The 25,822-nt window shown below is 42.5% G+C and overlaps 1 protein-coding gene across 1 annotated transcript in view; it reads right to left on the minus strand.

The window, feature by feature from the left end:
- Positions 1-25,822, minus strand: part of LOC127650380 (NACHT, LRR and PYD domains-containing protein 3-like) — a 1,539,373-nt gene that overhangs the window by 1,105,468 nt on the left and 408,083 nt on the right. The window contains exon 14 of the mRNA XM_052135756.1: positions 18,865-19,038. Within this exon, the coding sequence (XP_051991716.1) occupies positions 18,865-19,038 (174 nt within the window). The remainder of the gene's footprint in view (positions 1-18,864; positions 19,039-25,822) is intronic.

Raw genomic sequence — 25,822 nt, forward strand, 5'->3', positions numbered from 1 at the left:
TGTAATATTAACCTAAAAAACTTGGTTCAATAAAATGAACTAACACTTGTCCCCTTGATAGGCAGCACACTTGGGTATGGAGGAGGAGTGTCTGGTGCTCCACACAGATTTGTTTGTTCACTGGACGGGCTTTAATAAAGTTGTCTTGAGTATTTCATTCAGCTCATCAGAGAGGAGTTTGCTGGTCAGGACTTGACGGTGTATCATCAGTGATATATATTATATTTTATAAATTGTTTAATTTAACAGTTTCGTAGCCTATGAACATTAATGACATATTAATTGAAATACATATTTAACATGAAGTTACTATAACATTGTTATTGTACTCTACAGCATGAAAGCAAGAAACTCATATACATTTAGTAAGTTTATGTGGGACTATTATTACAACAGGAAATATTTTTATGGAAATAAAGTTTTTACACATTTGACATGAACTGAATATAAATGTAAATTAATTTTAGAGATCGGGTGCATGTGTTATTCATAAATTCACAGTATGTCCCCCTCTTCAGACACTACTACACCACTACTTCTGGAGTAACTTCAAGCTAAAATAACATATCTAAAGTGATATTTCTTATAATTGTGTGTTATTGTTGTTTAGAAGTAATTATAAAGCACTTAATCATTGTTTATTATATCAAACATGACTTCAGTAATCATGATAATCTTGCAGTAATGTTTTTAAATACTTTGGTTAAATCATGTTCCCTTACGAGGGAACTCGCGATGCGTCGATGACGCTTTGGGTGAACGCCCCTGAAGCACATATGTCAACTAGTCCAAAGGAATGAATGAACGCCACGGGCGGGTGACGTCATGACCAGGAAAGGATATAAGCACATCCAGTGCATTACTCGCGTTAGCTTTTGTGCCTCAGCAAAGCGCTCTGTGTCAAAACTGTCTGTCTTATTTATTGTTGTCTGTCTCTCTTTATATTGATATTATGGCGAAACAACTATTTAAAGCCTGTGCTTCTCCTTGCCCACGTTATATCACGGGTGGAGATACACATGAGCTTTGTGTAGTTTGTTTGGGAGTGGAGCATGCGATGTCAGCTTTCGAGGGGCTGACTGTCACCATTGTGAGCGTCTGCCGCTCCGCATGCTCCGCTCCCGTCTGTCCGCATTTGAGGATGATGGACAGGCTCGCGAACCTCAGGGTTCTGGACCCGCGGCTGTCGAGGCAGCTCAGAGAAGGCTCACTGGGGGTTCGCAAATGGATCTCTCCGCGGGATCCATTGCTCTCTTGCCGGTGTCGGAAGCACGCGCTGCGGCTTCTTCCGCCCGGGTAGAGAGCCCGATGCTTCGGTGCTCTAGATCTGAGGAGGTGGAGTTACTGAGCGTTTATAAGAGTGACACAAACACTAACACAATGGGGGAGAGTATTCGCCATCCCTCTCCCCAGCGTATCAGGAGCTTATTGAGGTGATAACTCATGCTGTTAATAAATTAAATGTTGACTGGCCAGCAGAAAAGAGATACTCGTCCCAAATGCAATTTAGACGAGCGTTTTCTCACATCTAATGTTTCATCTCAACCGGGCCCTTCCATTTTTCCGGATCTACATAGTGAGCTATGTAGATCATGGAATAAACCATATTCGTCTATTTTAACCCCCATGTTCACACATATTCAAATATAAAGGGGCTGAAAGATTTTGGTTATGGGTCGATGCCCCCAGCTGAACAGACGCTCGCGAGCTATCTGTCTCCTGGGCAGCATCGTCCCTGAAGGATCCCGTGTTGCCGAATAAACCACTAAAAAACACATCCAATTTAGTGGGTAAGGCTTATACGGCAGCAGGTCAAGCTGGAGCCTGTCTGCACACGATGGCAGTGCTCCAAGCCTATCAGGCAGATCTGCTGGGGGATATCGATAGGAGTGAGGGAGTTAGTCCCGACGAAATTCGAGAACTTCGTCGGGCTACAGATCTTTCTCTCAGAGCTACGAAGGAGAACGCCCATGCTATTGGGCGGTCTATGGCAGCCCTCGTAGCTACTGAGAGACGTCTTTGGTTAAATCTTGCAGAGATTAAAGATAAAGAGCTGGCTTTTCATTTAGATGCCCCTGTGTCTCCCTCTGGTCTCTTTGGTGACTTGGTGAATACGGTTGTTGAAAGATTTCTAGAAAATAAAAAACAATCTGAGGCTTTTAAAAAAATTCCTTCCTCGCCGAGTACATCCCCCTGGGGATGCTGGGCGTGAGCATCCCCAGCCAAGCTCCTCGCACCGTGTGCAACAGAAAATAAGTGTTGCGTCTCGTGCTCCCCCGAAATCTTGGGGACCGAGCCAACACTCTCAGCCGAAGTCGGCTAAGTCTAAGCCGGATCTGAGGACTGTACTTATGGCTAAGAAGGCTTCGGCTCAAAAAAAAAAAAAAAAAGGGTCCTGATGCTATGCACCTCAGACCATCGAGGACAGCCCCAACTGAGCTGGATCCCACTTCGGGGTCCTCATGGGACCAGTCTGCCAACCCCGCCCACCCTTGGTGCTTCGGGGCGCAGTGGTATCCAGCAAAAGTTCGGCGCAATGTCGACTCGACGTTGCGTCGGACGTGAGCCCTCTGAGGGGGGTTCAAAAACAGTCAGTTCGGTTGTTTCCTGCCAATACGCTTCAGGTCGCCGGAGTGGCTGTTCCTTTAACACCAGAGGCCAGTCTCGAGAGACTGGTACCCTTAGGGTCTAGCTCTGTCACCCCGCACGTTCACGAAGTGCGTAGATGCAGCTCAGCTTCTGGCGGAATCAGAGCAGTCAGCAGTTCGGCATCGAGATGTCGTTCTCGCTCATATGAAGAAATTGGGGTTGAGACTCAATGCCAAGAAGCGTGTGCTTTCTCCATTACAGAGAACCACTTTCCTTGGTGTGGTATGGGATTCAGTCACGATGCGGGCCACACTATCGCCTGTTCGTGTAGCTGCTATCATCACAGCCACAAAAGAGTTGAAGCTAGGCCAGTCACGCACTGTGAAACAGTTCGAGAGACTGTTAGGCCTCACGGCAGCAGTGTCCAATGTGATCTCCTTTGGCCTGCTGTACATGAGACCTTTGCAGTGGTGGCTCAGGACCAGAGGGTTCTCCCCGAGGGGGAACCCACTTCGTATGATCAAGATCACGCGGCGGTGCATCCGCGCCTTGATTATATGGAGGAAACATTGGTTCCTGTCCCAGGGTCCGGTGCTGGGAGCTCTTTGTCATCGAGTTGCTATCTCGACAGACGCTTCTCTCACCGGCTGGGGAGCGGTAATGGAAGGCCGCTCAGCTCAGGGTCTGTGGAGGAACCATCATCTCTCTTGGCACATACATTTCCTGGAGATGATGGCCGTCTTTAATGCGTTGAGACATTTCGTCCCAGATCTGAGGGGCCATCATGTGCTTGTCCGTGCAGACAACACATCGGTGGTCTCTTATTTAAATCGACAGGGGTGTCTGTGCTCGCGTCCACTCTGCAAACTGGCACACCAGATCCTCTTGTGGTCCCTGGGTAAAATAATCTCCCTGAGGGCAGTGTATATCCAGGGTACCAGAATATAGGAGCAGACACCCTGTCGAGGCAGGTGCTGAGGCCAGGGGAATGGAGACTCCACCCCGAGGCGGTGGAGCTCATTTGGGAATTTTACAGCCAAGCAGAAGTGGATCTGTTTGCGTCTCAGCTTACGACGCACTGTCCACTTTGGTTCTCCCTCACGCAACCAGCCCCCTTGGGGTTGGACGCTATGGTACAGACGTGGCCGAGGCTACGTCTGTACACATTTCCCCCTGTTGCTCTGCTCCCAGGAGTTCTGGAGAGAGTCCGCCAGGACGGAGTAAGTCTATTATTAGTAGCTCCACGCTGGCCGAGTCGAATTTTGTTTGCGGACCTAATTCATCTCCTCGACGGCCCTCTTTTCAAGGTACCCGTCAGGAGAGACCTTCTGTCTCAGGCAGGGGGCACAATATTTCACCCCCGACCGGAGATTTGGAACCTATGGGTTTGGTCTCTGAGGGGGCCCAACTTTTAGAGAGTGGTCTCTCGACTGAGGTCGGTGAGACCATTCTTAGCTCTAGAGCTCCAGCCACGAGGAAATTATATACACTTAAGTGGAAAGTTTTCACATCTTGGTGTCACCAGCATCAGCGAGATCCAGTTAACTGTTCAGTCAACACAGTACTTGAGTTTCTCCAGTATCATTTTACATCAGGTTCATGTCCTTCTACCTTAAAGGTTTACGTGGCGGCCATTGCGGCTTTCCACGCCCCTGTGGGTAGGACATCTTTGGGTCGAGACCCCCTGATTATTCGTTTCCTTTGTGGCACCTTGAGGCTGAGGCCTGTGGTTATTGTACTGCAGGCATTCCGTCCTCCTCCGTTTACATCTTCGGACCAGGAAAACTGAATCTCTTGTGTCCAGTGCGGGCAGGTTGGTCCTCGCCGCTAACTTTTGTAAGGTTTTATAGCCTGGACCTGGAAGCTGTCCCAGGATCCCAGGTGCTTTTTACTATTTGCCGACAGTTTTTATCATCTGGCATTTTGTAATTATGGCGTATTGGGTATTATCGTTCCCAAAGCATCATCGACGCATCGCGAGTTCCCTCGTAAGGGAATGTCTCAGGTTACGACTGTAACCCTAGTTCCCTGAGAAGGGAACAAGATGATGCGTCGCCCTGCCATACTTCCTGCATCCCTGCGATCGACTTTGCTTCGGCTCTAAAAGCTAACGCGAGTAACGCACTGGATGTGCTTATATCCTTTCCTGGTCATGACGTCACCCGCCCGTGGCGTTCATTCATTCCTTTGGACTAGTTGACATACGTGCTTCAGGGGCGTTCACGCAAAGGCGTTCCCAAAGCGTCATCGATGCATCGTCTCGTTCCCTTCTCAGGGAACTAGGGTTACAGTCGTAACCTGAGACATTTTCTGTAGTAAAACAAGGTTTCATTTTCATAACGGTTTCATATTTTTTCAGCAGTAACAATAGTTTAATTACGATAGTAAAATCAAAATTATAATTTCATTATCATACTTCATTGTCCCGTGTTATTACAATGATTTCACTACAAGTATCACAGTTAAAATATGGTTACTACTAAACAGTCTCTAATGTTCTGCCGTATATTTCCTTTTGTGTTTCACACACACACACACACTGAGGAATCAGGACAAAGATAAAATCCAGCATAGAGGGGTCGAGTGAATGTGGTGATGAGTGTGTGTAAGTGTGTGAGTGTGTGTGTGTCAGAGACGCTGTAGAAGGACAGAGTGCCGGCCGGACAGTCCACATACACTCCTACTCTCTTACAGTCGTGTGAAGGGGGACGTATGACAGTGCTGTTATTATTGTGCCAGACAGTGAATCTGTTATTATAGCACCTCAGACTCCAGGAGTTTACATTGTATCCAAACAGACAGTCACGACTCTCTCCTTTCCTGCTGATTTCTTTATATGACACTGATATACCAGCACCATATCCACTCCATTGAGTCTCCCAGTAACAGCGTCCAGTCAGACTCTCTCTACACAGAACCTGATGATACACATCAAATCTCTCTGGATGATCAGGATATGACTGACGCTCTCTCACACCTGTCACCTTCCTGTTCCCCTCAGACAGAATGAGTTCAGTGTGTACTGTGTTTGAATCCAGTGTGAGATCACAGACATCTGAACACAAGAAGAGAAAAAACACTTAAAACACAACAATCACTAAACCAGTGTGTGTGTGTGTGTGTGTGTGTGTGTGTGTGAGAGAGAGTGTGTGTGTGTTTGAGTGTGTGTGTGTGTGTGTGTGTGTGTGTGTGTGTGTGTGTGTTTGAATCCAGTGTGAGATCACAGACATCTGAACACAAGAAGAGAAAAAATGTCTCGGTTACATGTGTAACCCTTGTTCCCTGAAAAAAGCGGAATGAGATGCTGCGCTTTTGCTAAGCGCTACGGGGGAACAATCCTGCATTGTGAGCAGCTGTGAATTTGTGTGAAACACATCAATGAACATTGACCTGAATTTATAGCCTCGGCTGGTGAAGATCATTAGATGCACCTGTGGCCAGGCTATAAAATAAAGGCGTCACCAGCGTGTCGACAGATACCTTTTTCTGAAAAGCAGTCCTGGGACGTCCCAGTGCGGCAAAAAAGCACAGCATCTCGTTCCGCTTTTTTCAGGGAACAAGGGTTACACATGTAACCCGAGACGTTCCCTTTACAAAAAGCTTCACTTTGATGCTGCGCTTTTGCTAAGTGCTACGGGGAACGCAATACCCACACCGCCGCACTGGGGCTGTCCGGACCCCTAAGGTTGTGAAGTGTGCTCACAAAACGCGAGAGGTCTCAGACATGAGCTTGATGTCGACTCAAGGGCGTAAGAGCCCGGAGTAGCAAGAACATCCAAACGATAAAATCTGATGAATGTGTGCGGAGAGGACCAGCCTGCTGCATCACAAACTTGTTCAGACGTGAGCTTGAGATGTCGACTCAAGGACGTAAGAATCCAGAGTAGCAGAAACATCTAACCCATGAAGATTGATGAACGTGTGCGGAAAGGACCAGCCTGCCGCATCACGAACGTGTTCAGGCATGAGCCTGCCATAAAAACTGAAGAATGTGCGCGGAGAGGACCAGCCTGCCGCGTCACAAACCCGTTCAGGCATGAGCTTGGGATGTCGACTCAAGGACGTAAGAGTAGCATGAACATCCAAATGATAAAATCTGATGAATGTGTGCGGAGAGGACCAGCCTGCCGCATCACAAACTTGTTCAGACGTGAGCTTGAGATGTCGACTCAAGGACGTAAGAATCCGGAGTAGCAGAAACATCTAACCCATGAAGATTGATGAACGTGTGTGGAAAGGACCAGCCTACCGCATCACGAATGTGTTCAGGCACGAGCCTGCCATAAAAAACTCAAGAATGTGCGTGGAGAGGACCAGCCTGCCGCGTCACAAACCCGTTCAGGCATGAGCTTGGGATGTCGACTCAAGGACGTAAGAGCCCGGAGTAGCATGAACATCCAAACTATAAAATCTGATGAATGTGTGCGGAGAGGACCAGCCTGCCGCATCACAAACCTGCTGCAGAGGGACCCCTCTAGCCAAGGCTTTAGAGGCGGCGACCCCTCTGGTGGAGTGAGCCCTGACACCTACTGGCAAAGCTTGACCGCGCGCCTCATAGGCCAGGGCAATAGCATCCCTCACCCAATGTGACATAGTCTGCTTGGTAGCGGCTGCCCCCCTGTTGCGGCCCCCAAAGCAGACAAACAATTGCCTAGACTTACGCCACTGGCTAGTGCGGTGGACATAAGTTTGAAGGGCACGGACTGGGCAGAGTCCGTGAAGACTTTCCTACTCCGGCGTTAAAAACGGCGGGGAGGGAGAAACCATAAGATCTTTTTCTCAATTATGTGATAGGTTTACACTGAGATCTAATGATCTCTTTAGATATTTACAATTACGACATTATATCACAATTCATAAACATTGGGACATAATTAAAAGAGCTCCAACAAATGTTGAAAAATATTTTATCAATATTATTGAACATGATCTACCTACTAAAAATCATATAGCACATATTTATGGGAAGTTAAAGCAGGATCAATCTGATGACACGTTTCATATAAAAAAAACTGGGAACTAGAGTTAAATACTGTAATAGATGATGAGATGTGGATAAATATATGTGCTAGCTGTCATAAGGGTATCAGCAGTCAAATGTGGAAGGAATTTGATTGGAAAATGAAAATGAGATTCTTTAGAGTTCCACTGGTGGTTGCCAAATTTGACAGTACTTCACCATTATCACAATGCTGGAGAGGTTGTGGGATAGTGGGGGACTATGTGCATATATTCTGGGAATGCCCCAAAATACAAGTGTATTGGCAGGGGGTTAAGAGGGAAATTACTAAAGTTTTAGAAAGAGATATTCCAATGCGCCCAGATTTTATTTTGCTTGATGGTTTCCCCTCAGATTTGTTCAGTAAATCCGACCTATATGTATTGCATATATTGTTAATGGTAGCTAGGAAAATAATCACTGTGAATTGGATGAAGGTGCATGAACCCACGGTGACAGAATGGAAACTTAGACTGAAACAGATATACATATTTGAGAAGATGACTGCTGATCTGCAGCTAAAATCTGACTTTTTTCGACAGAGGTGGGCATTAATTGAAAATTTGCTTGAAATAAATTGACTTAATACCTGTTAATGTTTGAACAATGCAGATAATGTCCTGGTATGTGGTGTACTCTGAGCTGTCAAGGACTGGTGTATTTATTTTAAGTTTATTTTTTATTTATTCTTTTTTTATTATTATTGTTTTTTTTATTATTATTATTTTTTATTATTGTTTATAAGAAAAGTTCAATAAAAACACAGTTAAAAAAAAACAAAAAAAAAAACGGCGGGGAGCAGAAGGCTTCCAGAGTGACAGGGTGTAGTGTCGAAAAAGGCACCTTAGGAAGGTAGTCAGGATGAGGATGCAGGATAGCTTTGGCCATACCTGGGGCAAACTCTAAACATGCCGGCAAAACAGACAGAGCCTGTAGATCCCCGATTCTCTTAAGAGAGGTAATCGCCACAAGAAAAACCAGCTTGAGAGTCAGAAGTCTATCAGACGCTGACTCTAGAGGGTCAAAGGGGGTTTCGGCCAGACCCTCCAGGACTATTGCTAAGTCCCATGAGGGAGTTCTGGTCCTAACAGGAGGCCTCAGTCGCCTGGCTCCACGAATGAAGTGAGCGAGTAGAGGGTGCCTCCCCAAAGGCGCCCCATCCATCAAGGTGTGGCAAGCCGAAATGGCGGCCACATAAACCCTGAGAGTAGCGGGGCATATGCCTGCTGACAGTTTTTCCTGCAGAAAGTCCAGAACTGAAACAATTTGGCAGTTAACTGGATCTGCACCATGTAAACTGCACCACTTTTTGAAGACACCCCATTTATTGGTGTAGATTATTCTGGTGGAGGGAGCCCTAGCACTAAGAATGGTCTCGATAACTTCAGGCGACAGCCCTGTGTTCCTCAGTTGGTACCCTTCAGGGGCCAAACAAGAAGTTTCCACAATTCTGGCCGGGGATGAAATATCGTCCCCTGTGCCTGAGACAGAAGGTCCCTCCTGTCCGGAATCGCACAAGGCGAGCCGTTGAGGAGAGATATAATTTCTGAGAACCAAATCCTGTTCGGCCAGTGAGGCGCTATCAGTAAGAGGCAAGACCCTTGCTGGCGAACTCTGGCAAAGACTCCCGGGAGCAGAGAAACTGGGGGAAATGCATACAGACACATTCTGGGCCATGTATGCGCCATCGCGTCCAGACCCAGGGGGGCTGGGTGACTCAGAGAGAAGTAGAGAGGACACTGCGCAGTCTCTTGAGAGGCGAAGAGGTCCACTTCTGCTCTGTAAAATCTCTCCCAAATGTGTTGTACTACCTCGGGGTGGAGTTTCCACTCGCCCCTCGGTATGTTTTGTCTGGACAGAAAATCTGCTCTCACATTTAGGCGTCCAGGGATGTAAATTGCCCTGAGTGACAGGAGCTTGCCCTGGGGCCAAAGAAGAATCCGACGTGCCAGCAAATTCAGGTGGCGAGAACGTAGACCTCCTTGACGGTTTATGTAGGAGACTGCTGCTGTGTTGTCCACCCGCACAAGGACATGGCAGCCTCTCAGATGTCGGAGGAAGTATTTCAGGGCCAGAAATACCGCCATCAGCTCGAGGCAGTTGATGTGCCAATCAAGCTGATGACCTTCCCATTCCCTTTGGGCTGGACGACCACTTAAGATCGCACCCCAACCCGTCAGGGAGGCGTCTGTCGTTAGCATCCTGCGACGACATGACGCACCGAGAGTGGGACCCAAGGTAAGGAACCGGGGTCTGAGCCACATAGAAAGGGAACGAAGCGCTCGGCGCGTAACCCTTATTTGCCTTAGGGGACTGGCCCTTGGATGAAATTCCCTGGCTTTTAGCCACAGCTGAAACAGTCTCATATGGAGAAGGCCCAAAGGAATCACCGTGGACGCAGACGCCATGAGACTTAGTATTCGTTGATACTGATGAACAGTGCAACTTTGACCTAGCCTGAGATTGCTCAGGGAGTTCTGGATGGAGCTGACACGAGCGGGAGACAACTGTGCCCGCATCGTGATCGAGTTCCATATAATCCCTAGATAGGTAATTTCCTGGGTTGGAGAAAGAATGCTCTTCTGGACGTTGAGTCTCAGACCCAGAGAACCTAGATGAGCCAAGATGATATCCCTGTGCTGAACTGCCAGTTCTTGAGATTGTGCTAGTATCAGCCAGTCGTCTAAATAATTCAGAATGCGGATGCCCTGGAGTCGCAATGGAGCCAGTGCTGCATCCATGCATTTCGTGAATGTGCGGGGTGATAGGGCTAGGCCGAATGGAAGAACCCGATACTGGAAGGCTTAGTCCCCAAAAGCAAACCTCAGGAACTTCCTGTGCTGTGGCAGAATTCCAATATGGAAATATGCGTCCATGAGATCGATCATGACCAGCCAATCGTGATGTTGGATCTGAGACACGACTGACTTGACAGTTAGCATCTTGAACTTGAACACCCTGACCGAGCGGTTCAAGCCTCGAAGATCTAGAATCGGACGCAACCCCCCACCCTTCTTGGGAACCAGGAAGTATCTGCTGTAATAGCCTGACTCTTTCTCTGGAAGGGGAACATGTTCTATGGCCCCTTTGCCAAGAGATTTTGCAGTTCTCTCCACAGTAGACATGCCTGCTCCGGTCTTACGGTAGTGGGAACCACGCCGTTGAAACGTGGAGGGCGGCGAGCGAATTGAATTCTGTAGCCTCTTTCTACTGTCTTTAGAACCCACATAGAAATACCTGGCAGAAGATTCCACGCTGCCAGGTTCTCTGAGATGGGTACTAATTTCAACACTTCCTGTTGGGAGGGTGTTGAGTGTTCCGTGTCCTGGACTAAGGCAGGAAGCAACGGTACACCCAACTCTTTGTTGGAAGCCTCTATCACCCGAAACACCAAAGGCGGCGGGAGTGAAGAGGTTTCGTGAGGGTATCGGGAGGGCCGAAGTGGATGATACACGCGCCCCGTCCCGAAGTGAACTACCCTCACAAAGTTGGGTACAAGACCGTCAGGGCTTCTTTCTTTTAGAAATCACAGCCCTGAGGTCTTTCTTGGGCGGCTGGTGAGGGCAACGAGCCTGTCCCCAGTCCCTACGAGGGGGAGCACGACTCGCCACGCTCTGTTTTTGAGCCTCTCTCCTAGCAGAAGCGGGGCGAGACTGGGTGGCCGACGGCCCCGCCCCCTGAGTGCGGCGAGGAAGAAACTGCCCAAAGGCTTCCTCATGGCTTTTCGCCTCCTAGAATCTGGAGATAATCGTATTCATGGCGTCTCCGAAGAGACCAGAAGGCGCATCGATTAAGAAATCTCTGTCCCTATCTCGGATGCCTGACAGGTTAAGCCATAAATGCCTCTCCGTACTGACTAAAGCGGACATAGACCGGCCAATGGCACGGGCTGACTGCTTCGTCGCGCGGAGAGACAAATCCATAGCTCGACGAAGCTCTGAAAAGGCCTCTTCGTCGAGAGTTTTACCCGCACTCAGATCTTTTAGCAGGTCAGCCTGGTACACCTGTAATACAGCCATGGTGTGCAGCGCAGCACCAGCCTGACCTGCCGCTTGATAAGCCCTCCCCACTAGCATGGAGGTAGTCCTGCATGGCTTAGAGGGGAGAGCAGGTTTTTTCAAGGACGATGCCGAACCTGGCGAGAGATAACCCGCAAGTGTCTCTTCGACCGGCGGCATCCTTGAATACCCTCGTGCCTCAGCACCCACGATAGTCAAATATAACGACGTCGAGGGCACGTGAATGCGCGAGGTATAAGGGTTCCTCCACGAACGAGCAAGCTCATCGTGGAGGTCATCAAAGAAGGGAAGGGACTGGTGAGGTGTTCCCTTCCCTTGGCCATCAGACAGAAATCTATCCTCTAATTTGGAGCGTTTGGGGGTTTCTTGGTCATGTGGCCAGTCTAATTGAAGTCTGGCCACAGCACGAGTAACCACATCGAGTAATTCCTCAGAGGATTTTGCATCATGTTTTGAGTGCTCCGATGTGGGTAACTCGAAATCTACAGACCCAAGGGAATCGAGGTCCCCCTCCTGAACTGAAGAGGCGCCGGAGCGCGCTTCAAGAACACGAGAAGGACCAGCCGGATCTGGGGAGAGAGCGAGCGAAAGGGACGTACCCGTCTCTCGCTCCTCAGCCAGATCCATACGAGAGCCCCACGAATGAAGTGCGGGTGCTGGCTCTCGGAAGTAAGCGAGGCGAGCGCGAAGCATCCCGACCGAAAGGTCACAATGCGCGCACCCGCCCCGCCTTCCCCCAAACAAACAAAGCAAAACTCATGTGTGTCCTTGTCTGTCATGAGACGTTGACAAGGAAACACGCATCGTTTGCTCTGTTTCTCCGTCATTCTCTTATATATATATATAAAATCTCTTTCAGAGCAGAGAGAGAAAGTAAAGAAAGTTCTGCACACTGCCTAACAATTTCTAACTCCTAACAAAGAGGGAAGAAAGTTTTCTTAGCAGGTTGTGAGACACACAGCACAGTATGCTCTGAATGAAAAATGGTATCGCTGGTGACGCCTCTATTTTATAGCCTGGCCACAGGTGCATCTAATGATCCTCACCAGCCGAGGCTATAAATTCAATGTTCATTGACGTGTTTCACACAAATTCACAGCTGCTCACAATGCAAGATTGTTCCCCCGTAGCGCTTAGCAAAAGCGCAGCATCAACGTGAAGCTTTTTGTAAAGGGAACACTTAAAACACAACAATCACTAAACCAGTGTGTGTGTGTGTGAGTGTGTGTGTGTGTGAGAGAGTGTGTGTGTGTGTGTGTGTGTGTGTGTGTGTGAGAGTGTGTGTGTGTGTGTGTGTGTGAGAGAGTGTGTGTGTGTGATAGTGAATGTGTGTGTGTATGTGTGTTTGAATCCAGTGTGAGATCACAGACATCTGAACGCAAGAAGAGAAAAAACACTTAAACACAACAATCACTAAACCAGTGTGTGTGTGTTTGTGTGAGTGTGTGTGTGTGTGTGTGTGTGTGTGTGTGTGTGTGTGTGTGTGTGTGAGTGTGTGTAGACCTACATTTGCGTGGTCCTGCTGTAATCCTGAACTCTCCTCCATGATCCACACTATAAAAACACAAAGACACACAAATGATGACATCACATTCAGCTCACCTGAAACTTACTTCAAAGTGATTTTATCTGAAATAACACACAGAGAATGTCTGTGTCTCTCTCTCTCTCTCTTTATTAATTTATATTTATTAGCTTTATTGGCATGTAAAAGTTTGATGGTTTTATAACCTATAACTAGTTGAAACTTTCAGAAACGAATCTAATAATGACACACAGGACTGTTATTTAGTTTTCCTGGAACTGAATGTGTTAACATTAACAACAAAACAAATATGTGATTAATCGTGATTCAATATTTCAATCCACTGACAGTCTTACAACACATGAGGGGTGTGAGGGGTCCAGGAACTGAGTTTGACACCCCTGCAATACACACACACACAACATCCCACCAACAATAAACTCAAGTGCTTTCACACTGCACTTAACCCTGGGTTATTGTCTTTTAACCCCGCTTTAACCTCCAGTAAAGTAACGTTTCACACTTGTAACTCTGAAAGGTGATTAGCAACACTTTTAATCCTGGGTTATGAAACGGCTCCAGATCAGTGTTAGCGCCGCTTTTAAAAGTGCAGCAGTAAGTTTTTATCTGGCTCTTATTCGATCCCAATAGTACCAGTGGTTTTGGACTTTATACTGACACCACAGACTGATCACTGCCCGACCCCCTGTGAAAAATCCTGCACCGCCCCTGTTAACTGCTGCTGCGTCACACAAAAATGTCTGTAAGATGGACTGCTGCGACTCGTAATCTCTCTGGCGGCTGATGAGACCGTTGTGTGCTCGCTCTTGGTGCTTGATGTCACACCGTTTATCTGTGATCATTATTGATATTATTAGTGGTAGTAACTGATCAACTGCAAGACAGTTTGTTATGTGCGGTCAACATGGCAGCATCCATGAGGGGCTGACCGGCTCAATGTACAATTAAACAGCTTTTATTGAGGTCAGTATCTGACTGGAGTCATCATCTAATGTGAGTGTACATCATTTTAAACATATTTGTGTGCTATTGTGTTTATTTGTAACACTTTTTAAATGAGCTTAATACAGTGACAGAGCACAACACAAGCAAATGTGCTACAGTATCACTGTTCATTTCCTGTATGCTAATGCACTTTATAAACCCTATTTAGTACTTTACAAATAAAACATATTATTAGTATTAAACATATTGTAGTCTTGAGCAAATAATAAATATTATAAAATGAAAATAAGCTCATCGTAACATTTCATATAAACACAATCCGTTTGCATCTAAATATATTATCCTCCACAGATTTCATGGGACGATGCAACAAACTTTCCAAACAGAATAACTGAGAACCATTAATAGTGCCAAACCCAAAATGTCCAAAATACTCTCACACTGCAGATTTCAGCAGTGAAATAAATGTACTATAAGATACTGTCCAAAGCATTAACCAACAGATTCAAACTTTACATATCTAAATTAATTCACGCTGATCAGTCATATTGTATTCCTAAACGCACAATATTTGATAATTTGTTTTGAATACATGATCTGATTTCTTTTGCCAGAGACAATAATCTTAATGTAGGATTTTTAGATTTGGACCAAGAAAAAGCTTTTGATGGTGTAAATAAATGTTCAGGGTCCGACATGTCTTTGTGGTGAGATGAGCCCTTGCCGTGCCTTTAAATGAAGTGTCCATTCAATGTAAAATGAGGAAATCACAATTTATCAAATGTATCTGATGATGTCATCATTATACTGATTTGGATTTTAGAAAAGTTCAGATTTTATATTTAAACAGATTTTATATTAATGCAATACTGTGAATAAGAATGTCTATGTGTGAAAATCATCTATTATTAAACTGGGGTATATCGTGAAACTGTTAAACCGTTACATCCCTACTGGAGATGCTGCAACTATTACAGAAACCATCCTCAACATCATTACAGCAGAGAAATGCAGACCTGCAGCCACTCTTGCATCATTTACCAGTGATGCTGCTTCTGTTATGATCAGTAAGATTTGAACATTTCACTTTTATTTGAACAGCAGTTTTGATATAGAATTGATTTTTACTGTCAAGGCAAGAAAACTGAAGAAATTGACTAAAAGACCTTTTCCCTGAATCACTGTCACTGTCCACTGTGTTCCCCATCCAATAAAAAGGGAAAGTCTTACCCAACCAAATACTGCAAAACCATTTCAACAATATTTTGGTTATATCAAACAAGCAGCACCTTTTTTTGCCAATGTGTGAACGGCTTGTAACACGACTTATAAAATGAGCCCTTCACAGACTTCCTAGGTTGCCTATTAAAGCCTGTAGACTGATTTTTATGTGAAGGGAGCGGGTCGCTTTTGCCGAAAAAATCACAAATATGTGACGTTTATGTGCGTTCCCGAGAGCCTCAGTGCTTCTCTTCCACTATTCAACAGTGACAACAAACTGCAACACTAGACAACATTATCTTACAGATGAATCCAGCAAACGTCCCAGCACAACACCGACTCCAACACAAACTCAGAGTAAGCCAAAAAAACATTGATCTACTGAATCCCGTCTGGCTAAGCAGGAACGTGATCGAGTGAAAACTAGAGTGAAAATCGGCAGGGCATTTGATTCCTGGATGGACCTTCATTCGGTTTTGGGGATTAAAAGTGACCCTGAATTGGTGTTTTTCTTATTGGACAGGTAAACTTACATAACTGCAAAGCATGACATATTGAGCCATAAGGATTGATCTGTGTCATTTTAGCTAAACTACAATAACACATGAAATGAATGCTAGACAATGTTCAAGATAATGCAAAAAGACACATTCATTAGTGTAACGTAACTTGGTTATACAGAAAATATATATCATCTATTATTATAAAACAATAGCGCATCGATATATCAAAATGACAGTTGTGATGAATCAGATCAATACTGAATTGTGTCAACATATTTATAATGTACAGTCTATTTTATAAACAGCTACTGTCATCATCCACCACATTTATCTAACAGCTATTGATAAAGCTGACTAGCTCGCTAACGCCGACATCGGATATAAATGCAGTCAATGTATCATGCAAAGAAAAGTGATTATTCAAACTACAGTCTCACATAGTCAGACCGATATCCACACTTTGTTTTAGCCCTGTTCCAGCACTGGAGACTCAAATATAATATACAGTCTCAAAGTTTGTAGTAAAACAATCATAACTGTGTCATTTTAATTATGCTACCTCATCTGTCAGCATGATGCCGGTGAATCACGTTCAGTCTCTTTGTAGGTTACATCATTGTTTTGGTAAATGCTCGCTCTCCTCCCTATGGAGTTCACGAGCAACAGGTAGCTGCTGCAGTTCACTTCACAGCCACAGGTGTCATTAATAACAAGGGTTTCTGAATCTTACATACTGCACCTTTAATCAAATTTGCACTTTGTCACCTTTTCTGTATTTAGGGGACTGTCCTAAAGTCATCAAATAAAGTCCAAAAGCACTGTAAAGGACAGGTGGGAATCTTGGCTATGAGTTGGGGTTTATGATTTAGTGATTATGGCCCGAGACAGCTGGGATAGGCTCCAGCACATGTGACACTGCATAGGACAGTTGGCTTTAGAAGATGATGGATTTAGTGATTAATAACACTAATAATAATGTTCTTAATAGGGGGTGATTTTTTGGGGATATAATTTTATGATTGCAAACACTTTTAATAAGATTCCGGTGGGTCCTTCAGGGATTATTACCCCCCCCCCCAAAAAAAAATTATAACTTTTGTCTTACATGACACTAATCTAGGAACTGAGTCTCTTATTTTGTTGACATGCAGACCAATGAATGTGTACAGAATACACTGCAAATATAATTAAAATAATGTTTAAATATGTAAAAAATTCTTCAAAAAACACCTTCATGCAGCAATATCAGACACTCAAGTGTTTTTTCTAAATCAAAACCATGAATAATTTTGTTTTTCCCTTTTCACGAGTAAGTTCTGAATTCCCTTGAATGCCCCCAGAGTGAGTTATGTCCACACAGAAAATATCAAAAGAATACAAAATCTGTTAGAATGAGGTCACGTGACACTTCATAGTGTAGATGAGTAATATACTGAATTCTTGATTTGTCATTTTAAAACATTTATAGATAAAAATATATTTAAAAATACTGTATATACTAAACATATAAACAAATGGGTTTTGTCTACTGTACTGTATTTGTTTTACTTCCTCTTTTATACATAGTTATAAAAATAGTCAGAAATCATCAATACGGTCTGTCTGTACACTGTGTGTGTGTGTGTGTGTTTGGTGGTTTTATTAGGTTATACACTAGTAGTTACGAAGGTATTATGCTATAAATATATGTGGTTTATGAGGACATCTCTAGTGTCCATGTAATTCAAACATATATAATATATATATATTTTTAAATGTAAATATCCCAAATGTTTCTGTGAGGGTTAGGTTTAGGGGATATAATATATATAATAAAAATCATTGTGTCTATGGAGAGTCCACATAATGATAGGAGTAACAATGTTCGTGGCTGTGTGTGTTTACAGGTTTAGTATATGTACATCTCTGATGTCTGTTTTAGATCTTTTCATCTGGAAAGCAACATCTACTAAACATCTTAAATATCATATTTACAACATTCTAGATTACAAATGTCTCAAAGACATCTGCTGTATGTCTTATTGACATTCAAGACAATATTTGTCATATTATAGACATATTGCAGATGAGCAAACAATGTAAAATAGATGTTGTTAAGATGTAAACATCAAATTGATGTCTGGTTGATGTGTGCTATCAGGGATAGTTTGTACAGTATAAAAATCATTATGTCTATGGAGAGTCCTCATTATGATAGGAGTACCAACATCTGTGTGTGTGACAAACACATTGTCACCTAATGTAATGTAATGGCTGGACTGGAATTGAACATTTCCCTGTTGTGTTGACTGCATATAGGTGAGCTGTTGTCCGTTATTGTGATGTTTTGCAACAATTTGGCTGTCTGTTTCAATGAGCGTACTGTGTGCTTGAAAAGACTATTGAGTTGCTGTTTGAGTTACTTGTGATTGACAACAGAATGATCACCTAATGTAAACAGACATGGCTGCGAGGAACAGTGATCCCAATTTTGTTTTGACTGTTTGCATACGAGCTGTAAACTTTTATAGTAGTAATTTTGTGACCATTTGGATGTCTGTCATAAAATAATCATACCATGTGCTTGAAAAGACTGTATGAGTATCAGTTTGTGTGAATATGAATTACAGGCACTTGGGCAGTGCAGTTTAGTGTTGGCATGAAAACCGATTTGAATCTGACATCACTGACTGCTGCAGAAACACAAATGTGTGACGCTACTCTAAGGGTGCCAGTCATAAATCATCACAAATATGCACCAGTAAGTGTGAAAGGGTTAAGTGACAGATGCTTAAAGATTGTTCTTTTGAATTGTTTTCCTAAAATGAGTAAAGATTATATTCTATATAAAATGTAATGATTACAAAAATGTCCTCATTCTAATGAAACATAAAAAATATATGTCTTCTGTGTGTATTTGTTAAGGATTGACATTTTTTAAAAGGAATAAATACAGGTGCTATTTCAGTGAATTCACTGACCTTTCAATACATTCAAGACCAATTAGGGCCTGGGTTTAAGGGGTTAATATGCGTATAAACAGGGTTTTACAGCTCAACATACTTAAGTTTGTCCAGTGTGCAGTTTGGATCGTTGAGTCTTTCAGAGAGCAGCCTGACTCCTGATTCTCCTGGGTGATTGTAGCTCAGATCCAGCTCTTTCAGGCGTGAGAGATTTGATCTCAGAGCTGATGCCACAGAACAACAGCCTTCCTCTGTCACCATACAGCCAGATAATCTACAAACACACATACATAACAGTCAGATAATCTAAAAACGTGCATATAACCAGTCAAATAATCTACAAATGCAAATCAACAGTCAGATAACCTTCAAACAAACATCAGCATTTACCAGCAGCCGTATTAACCTGTAGCTCAAGACTGGTTGCCACTGAAGCTAAGCAAGGTCAGTACCTGGATGAGAGACCTCCTGGGGAAGACTAAGTTTGCGACTGGAAGAGATATTAGGGAGGCCAGCAGGGGGTGCGCACCCTGTGGTCTGTGTGGGTCTTAATGCCCCAGTATAGTGAAGGTGACATTATACTGTAAAAAGACACTGTCCTTTTGGAAGAGATGTTAAAATCAGGTCCTCACTCTCTGTGGTTATTAAAAACATCCTAGAGCACTTGTCGTAAAGAGTAGGGGTATAAACCTAGCGTCCTGGCTAAATTCCTCCTATTGGCCCTTCTCAATCATGGCCTCCTAATAATCCCCAGCCACTAATTGGCTCGATAACTCTATCCTCTCCACCAATAGCTGGTGTGGGGTGAGCATACTGGTGCACTCTATCTGCTGTTGCATCATCCATGTGGATGCTGCACACTAGTGGTGGTTGAGGAGAGTCCCCTGTTCACTGTGTAAAGCGCTTTGAGAGTAGTGTCAGAAAAGCACTATATAAATGAATGTTCATTCAACAGTCAGATAATCTAAAAACACACACATCAACAGTAAGAAAATCCACAAACACACACATAAAAAGTCAGATAAACTACATTTACATTTAGTCATTAAGCAGACCCTTTTATCCAAAGTGACTTACAACTGAGGAACATAAACACTTTATGACTTTACTTTAAAAGTAAACTGTACCTGCAGGATCACACTGCCAAGTTCTAAGTGTTGCTATAATAGTACAGAAACTAGCACAGAAGAAAGAGACAGATTTTTAAGATTTCTTAAATAGTAAGTGCCATTATTTAGGACAGGTTAAGTGCTCACAGAAAAGATATGTTTTCAGCTTTTTCTTGAATGTTGAAATGGTTTCAGCAGAACGGCAGGTGGTTGAAAGCTCATTCCACCACCGGAGGACAGTGAAAGCAAATGAATGTGAAGTGCCTCGTTGTGAAGGGATCACCAGGTGTAAGAGGGTGCTGTTCCACTGTTTGTCCTGAAAGCCAAACTCAAAGCTTTGAATTTGATGCATAGCCAGTGGGGTAAGACTAATTGGGGTATGACGTGAGCCCTCTTTAGTTGGTTGAAAAACAGACATGCCACCACATTCAGGACCATCTGCAGTGGCTTGATAGCACTAGCTGGAAGGCTATCCAACAGAACACTGCAGAAGTCCAATCTTTAAATAACCAGAGCTTGGACCAGGGACTGTGCAGCATATTCAGACAGGAAAGGTCTGATTTTTCTGATGTAATAAAGCACAAACCTGCAAGACCAGGCAGTTGATGAGATGTGAATACTAAAATGTAGCTGTTCATCAATTACTACTCTCAGGTTTCAGCTGTCCTGATAGGTCTCACAATACTGGAGCACAGATGAACAGTAACAGATGGGTTTGCTAGGATTACAAGTTCCATCAACGAGTTTGGTCTTGGCCAGGTTGAGATGAAGGTGGTGTTCCTTCAGTCAGGCAGAGATCTCCAAAAGTCAGGCAGAGATATGTTACACCCTCCTCAGCTTAGGGCTGGAAAGGTGCAACAAGGAGAGATTTTATAATTCCCTTCTCCTGCCTTGGCAATTAACACAAAGAAGCAACACATTTCAACCCGGACTCCCTTGTTAGGTAGAAACAGGAGAAAAAAGGTTAAATAGAAAATAAATATTACCCAGCTCCCTATGGCTTCCATAAAATGATAAAGAAAGCAAGTAAATTAAAAATTTAACAATAAAAAACAAAAAATGAGAGTCTATGCAATGGTCATAAAGTGTACTCGGTTTAGTGTTGTGAGCAAAGTATTAAGAATGTACACAATCTGGGGCAGGAGAAAGGAACACCTCTCAGAGACAGTCTACAAACAGTCTGCATCTCATTGTCTCTCTCTTTATGTGTTGGTTCCACCCAGAATGTATGCTCTTGTCAGACAATCCTAAGAGGGAACTGATTGGTAGTCATCATATCTGACACTTGGTGGCAGATTTAATTTAGTTTATAAGATGGAGTTTGTGTCGAGGAACTGAGGGACATTTGAGTTGATATCAGACAATCAGATTCTGAGTGATAACCTCATGTGAGACAGACGTTGAGGTGTTTGTAAAGTGCTCTTCACAATCTAGAGGTGAATTGTGAGACTATCTGAAACTGTCCTCTGGTACTCCATCAACTCAAATGTCTTCCCACCAAAATAAAGGCTCCAGGTGAAATAGATATGTCAGAGATATCTCACTTCTATATACAACAATTATTATCCACTAAGTCTAATAATAATTCACTCATATATTACAATAATATTCAACCTCACTGTGTTCCAAAACACAAGTGTGTGAAGATGTTGTTTTTGTTCACTGTGTTTCACAGAAATGTTTTGTAATATGAATAAACATCATTCATCCTTCTTTGTTTACTGAAAAACTGTGTGGAAAACATGCTTTCATTACTTGTAACACAATTTATGTCTTATATTAAACATTAAAGAATTATTCATATTGTAGTATTCATTTTTTGATTTAAAAACTTTTTATCAAATTAATTAATTTTTGACCATTGCATCAAAAACAGACATATTTGAATTAAATTTGAAATAAAGACCACGATGAACGGCAACAAAACATTCAAAACATATTTAGTGCTTTTGCAGACGTTACGGTTGTTGTCGCTTTAAGAAAATTGGGGGAAATGTCTAACGCTCAATTAATAAAGGAGCTATTGCAGTTTGACATAGAAGTCTCTGAAGAGCAGAAGAATAAATGTGAGCATGTTAATATGTTAATTGTCACATGTTGAGATGGTTTAAAAAATAAATAGAGTCTTCGAGGCTTTTCTCGAGGATTCTTCTCGGTGTGACAACGGCCTTTATAATTTTTTTAATAAAAACTGTGACAAACACTATATATTTGCAGGGCTAGCCATTGTAATTAGTGCTTATCTCAGTTTTTACATTTTGAGTCCAAAAATGTCCTGCCGTTGGGATTGCAACATTTTGTTAGGCCGCACGAGACTTCCCCAACGCAACGCTCCGACTCAGATTATACACGGCCATCAAACGCAAAATCAAGTGATTACTTATTAAAGTAAAATGGACATAAAGCGCTACAAATATTTATTGCATTGTTACAAACACACTTGATGATATAAAAAAGAATAAAAATTGATATAAAAATTACTTTTCGATTTTAAAAGTCCTCTTCATCTTCCAAAATAAATGCAAATACTTGTTTTTTAAATTATAGTTAGGTTTTTATTCGCATTATCCACTAACAAAAATAACAGTGATGCCAAAGCTGTGTCCTGTTAAATCACTGATGACCATTTGGACTTCTGTTCAGAATTATGCCACTGCAATTATTAAATTCAGCTGTTTGTTACTTCTGTGTTCATGTATGTTTCATGTTTTATTATTTTAATCTTTATTTTACTGCAGAATTTATTTGTTGGCTCTGTAAAGTGTTCCCCACAGGTTACTATTTTTGTGTGTGTACTTTACCTCACAGGCAGTGGTGCAGTGTTTCAGCCTCAAAAACACTGGTTTAGTGCATGGCTCTAATTGATGGGTAATTCAATTGTACATTTCATTATCTCTTTTATATTATAGACAATGATGTGGATGGAGAGACTGTTGCAATTGGTCTGACGGAGTCTATGGTTTCATTCCTGTTTGAGGGATCATTTAAGAAGCAGCAAAATTCCACAGATTTGTCCAACAAATGAAGGAAACGGAGACGTTAACGCTTGAACCTGTGCCTGCAGAATGCCTTTTGCAGTCTTCGGCTGGAGCAAGGTTGTTGTTATTTAATGTTTCATTTGTTTCAGGGAACTATTCTTAAAGTTAATCTTAAAGAAGCTGGGGTTTTCCTTTGCTTCCCCATATTCATTTACTGTAATAATACTTGTGCTTAATTCATTTCTTGCATCTATAACATTAAGTATTAGAGATGTTTTGAAATTTCTGCCTTTTCCTTTGCCAACAATATAAACAGAAAACACTACTTAAACAGATCAGATAACAGACTATTTGACATGGTGAAAAAGCAGGGTGCAGTTTCAGCCCAGTGTGCCAGAGTTTTTAGTACATAACTATTATTTATATTTACTGTGCAACCATTTATTAAGGGTCAGTTCACCCACAAATACAATTCTGTCAATAGTCGTCCCCGTGTCATTCCAAAATCTCCATCTCCAGATCACAAATTAAGATATTTTTAATGAAATCTAAAAGCTTTCTTTCCCTCCATTGACAGCTTACACAACTAGCATTTTCAAGAAAGGTGGTAAAGACATGATTAAAGTAATCCATGTGTCTCTACTGGTTTAACCTCAATTTATGAACATAATCTACTACATTTACAAAATATTAATCTCCAGCGTGCGTTCATGAGAGCACCACAACGCGTACATGTTGTATTGATGTAAGAGCAGACGTTGTGTAAACACGTGTTCAAGATTCATATTTTGTAAATAAAGTGGTAAACTATGTTGTAAATTACAACACACACTAAGCACTCGCGTGGCTTCATAAACTGAGGTTAAACCACTGATTTGGATTTCCTGTCTGACATATTGTAAATACCACAAGCACCCGCCATGAACAATCTGTCCCTCACGGACTGCGTGACTTCACCACAAGTTATTTTTTTTTCGGTAACTAACCGGCTAATCAAATTTTTAGTTGACTAATCCTCTTTTAGTCGACTAACGATTAGTTGAATATTATGGGGCAGCCCTAGTCTTTACTACCTTTCTGGGCTTTGAAAGTGGTAGTTGTGTAGCTGTCAATGGAGGGATCAGAAAACTGTCAGACTTCATTAAAAATATCTTAATTTGTGGTCTGAAGATGAACACAAAGTATTACAGGTTTGGAACAACATGAGGGTGAGTAAATAATGACAGAATGTAATTTTTTGGCACATATTTCAAGTAAGACTTGTTTGGAAAAATTCTGAAGTTAGTGTTGATTGTATTCATTTGAAACCGTTAAAATTATGCCATCGTTACTGTTTAATTTAATTTCTAATTTGCGCTGTCGATCACAGCAGACTGGGCCATCTGACCCATTAGAGCAGAGAAGGCTCTCAGAAAAGAGGGGTTTAGAGAGACCGAATCATTTATGAGAAGAGAGATAATACTGCAATGAAAATTAGTGTTTTTTGAACTTGGATGCATGTAAACCTAACCTCCAAAACCAATTTAGCAATCTTTCAAATACCATAATAAGGGCCCTTTAAAATTATTATTATTATTATGGTTCTTCTTCTTCTGAGACTCTAATTTTCCAAGAGAAACTCCTCCTAGAGCCTTCAACCTACAACCACCAAACACAGCAAAGATCTTTAGGCTGAAATTCCCTGTAGCAGACTTTCGACTTCCATTCATTTATAAAATATACGTTCCATTAGCATAACACACTAATGGTTTATTCTCTGTTCTTTGTCAGTCTTTCTTCCAGAGCAAGCCATCAAGAGGTACAACAAGGTCTTGGACTATTTGAAAGGTGGGACAACAAAAACCCAGGCATACTTCAAATGTGGCATGGCTAGAAAGACCATTGCTGATCCTGCTGCAATTGCGGAGCTCGAAGCTTGTGACATAGAGGCCTACAAAAATTTGCAAGACATCTTCCAAAGAGGACAGAAACTGTCTGATTGTGCAGAGCGGTGCAGAGAATTATGCAGACAGGAGCCAGTGCAAAGCACCATTGAAAACAAAAAGAAAGTTGGCTTGCTTATAGACTTTTGTGAGAGACAAAAATAATCTGTTTATGCATGTGTATGTGTGTTTCTTTGTATGATAAATACCATTCCATGCATGTTCTGAGTGGCTACACATAGTCACTTTAACTGTTTCATGTTCCATGACTACTGTTTAAAGTCATCCATCATAAATATGGCCCAGTGGCTATACACACTGCCACTTTAGCTGTTGCTTGTTCCATGCATCTTGTTCAAATCAGCAATTTTTCCAGTCATGATGAATAAATATCATGTGCAAGCAAACACTGAAGTCATTTTAAGCTTTTGAGGTTTTTGGTGAAGTTTTAGATGGTAATTCCCATAGAAGTATGCAGTAACACATGAGTCATCACTAGTTAGTTACCATGATTATTACAGTAGTTACTAATGAAAAGCTAATCCTAAAGTGTAGAATCTTCTCATTATTCACAAGATATTCACAAACACACACACACATACACATATATGTATATATGAGCTAGGAGACATACATAAAAACATATTTTTTTGAGAGGTAGGTTAAATAATAAAATATCTGTATATGGTATTTGGATGGCTGATGACTCAATATGTTCCAGTAGTCACCATGACTCTAGTGATTCAATGCCAGTCCAGAGGAATGCCAGAAAATTGGCCACAGGACAAGTAAGGTCCCGACAACTGCATTTAAAAATCCATTTCTTTAAAATTATTCAGTTGATAAATAGTTCTCTAGGAGACAGCATAAGCTAATTATTGACAGCTTTCCCAAATCATAAGTCTGCTATGCTATTACATATTGATAATGTAAACAACGTTGTGTATTCGTTTACAGTAGCAGTTCAAATGTTAATGTGGTGCTAGTCATTTGTCCTGCATTAGTTATTGATTAGTTTTGCATGAATTATGAACCTTTTTCAGTAGTTC

Source organism: Xyrauchen texanus, chromosome 10 (genome assembly GCF_025860055.1).
Source record: "Xyrauchen texanus isolate HMW12.3.18 chromosome 10, RBS_HiC_50CHRs, whole genome shotgun sequence".
Lineage (NCBI taxonomy): Eukaryota > Metazoa > Chordata > Actinopteri > Cypriniformes > Catostomidae > Xyrauchen > Xyrauchen texanus.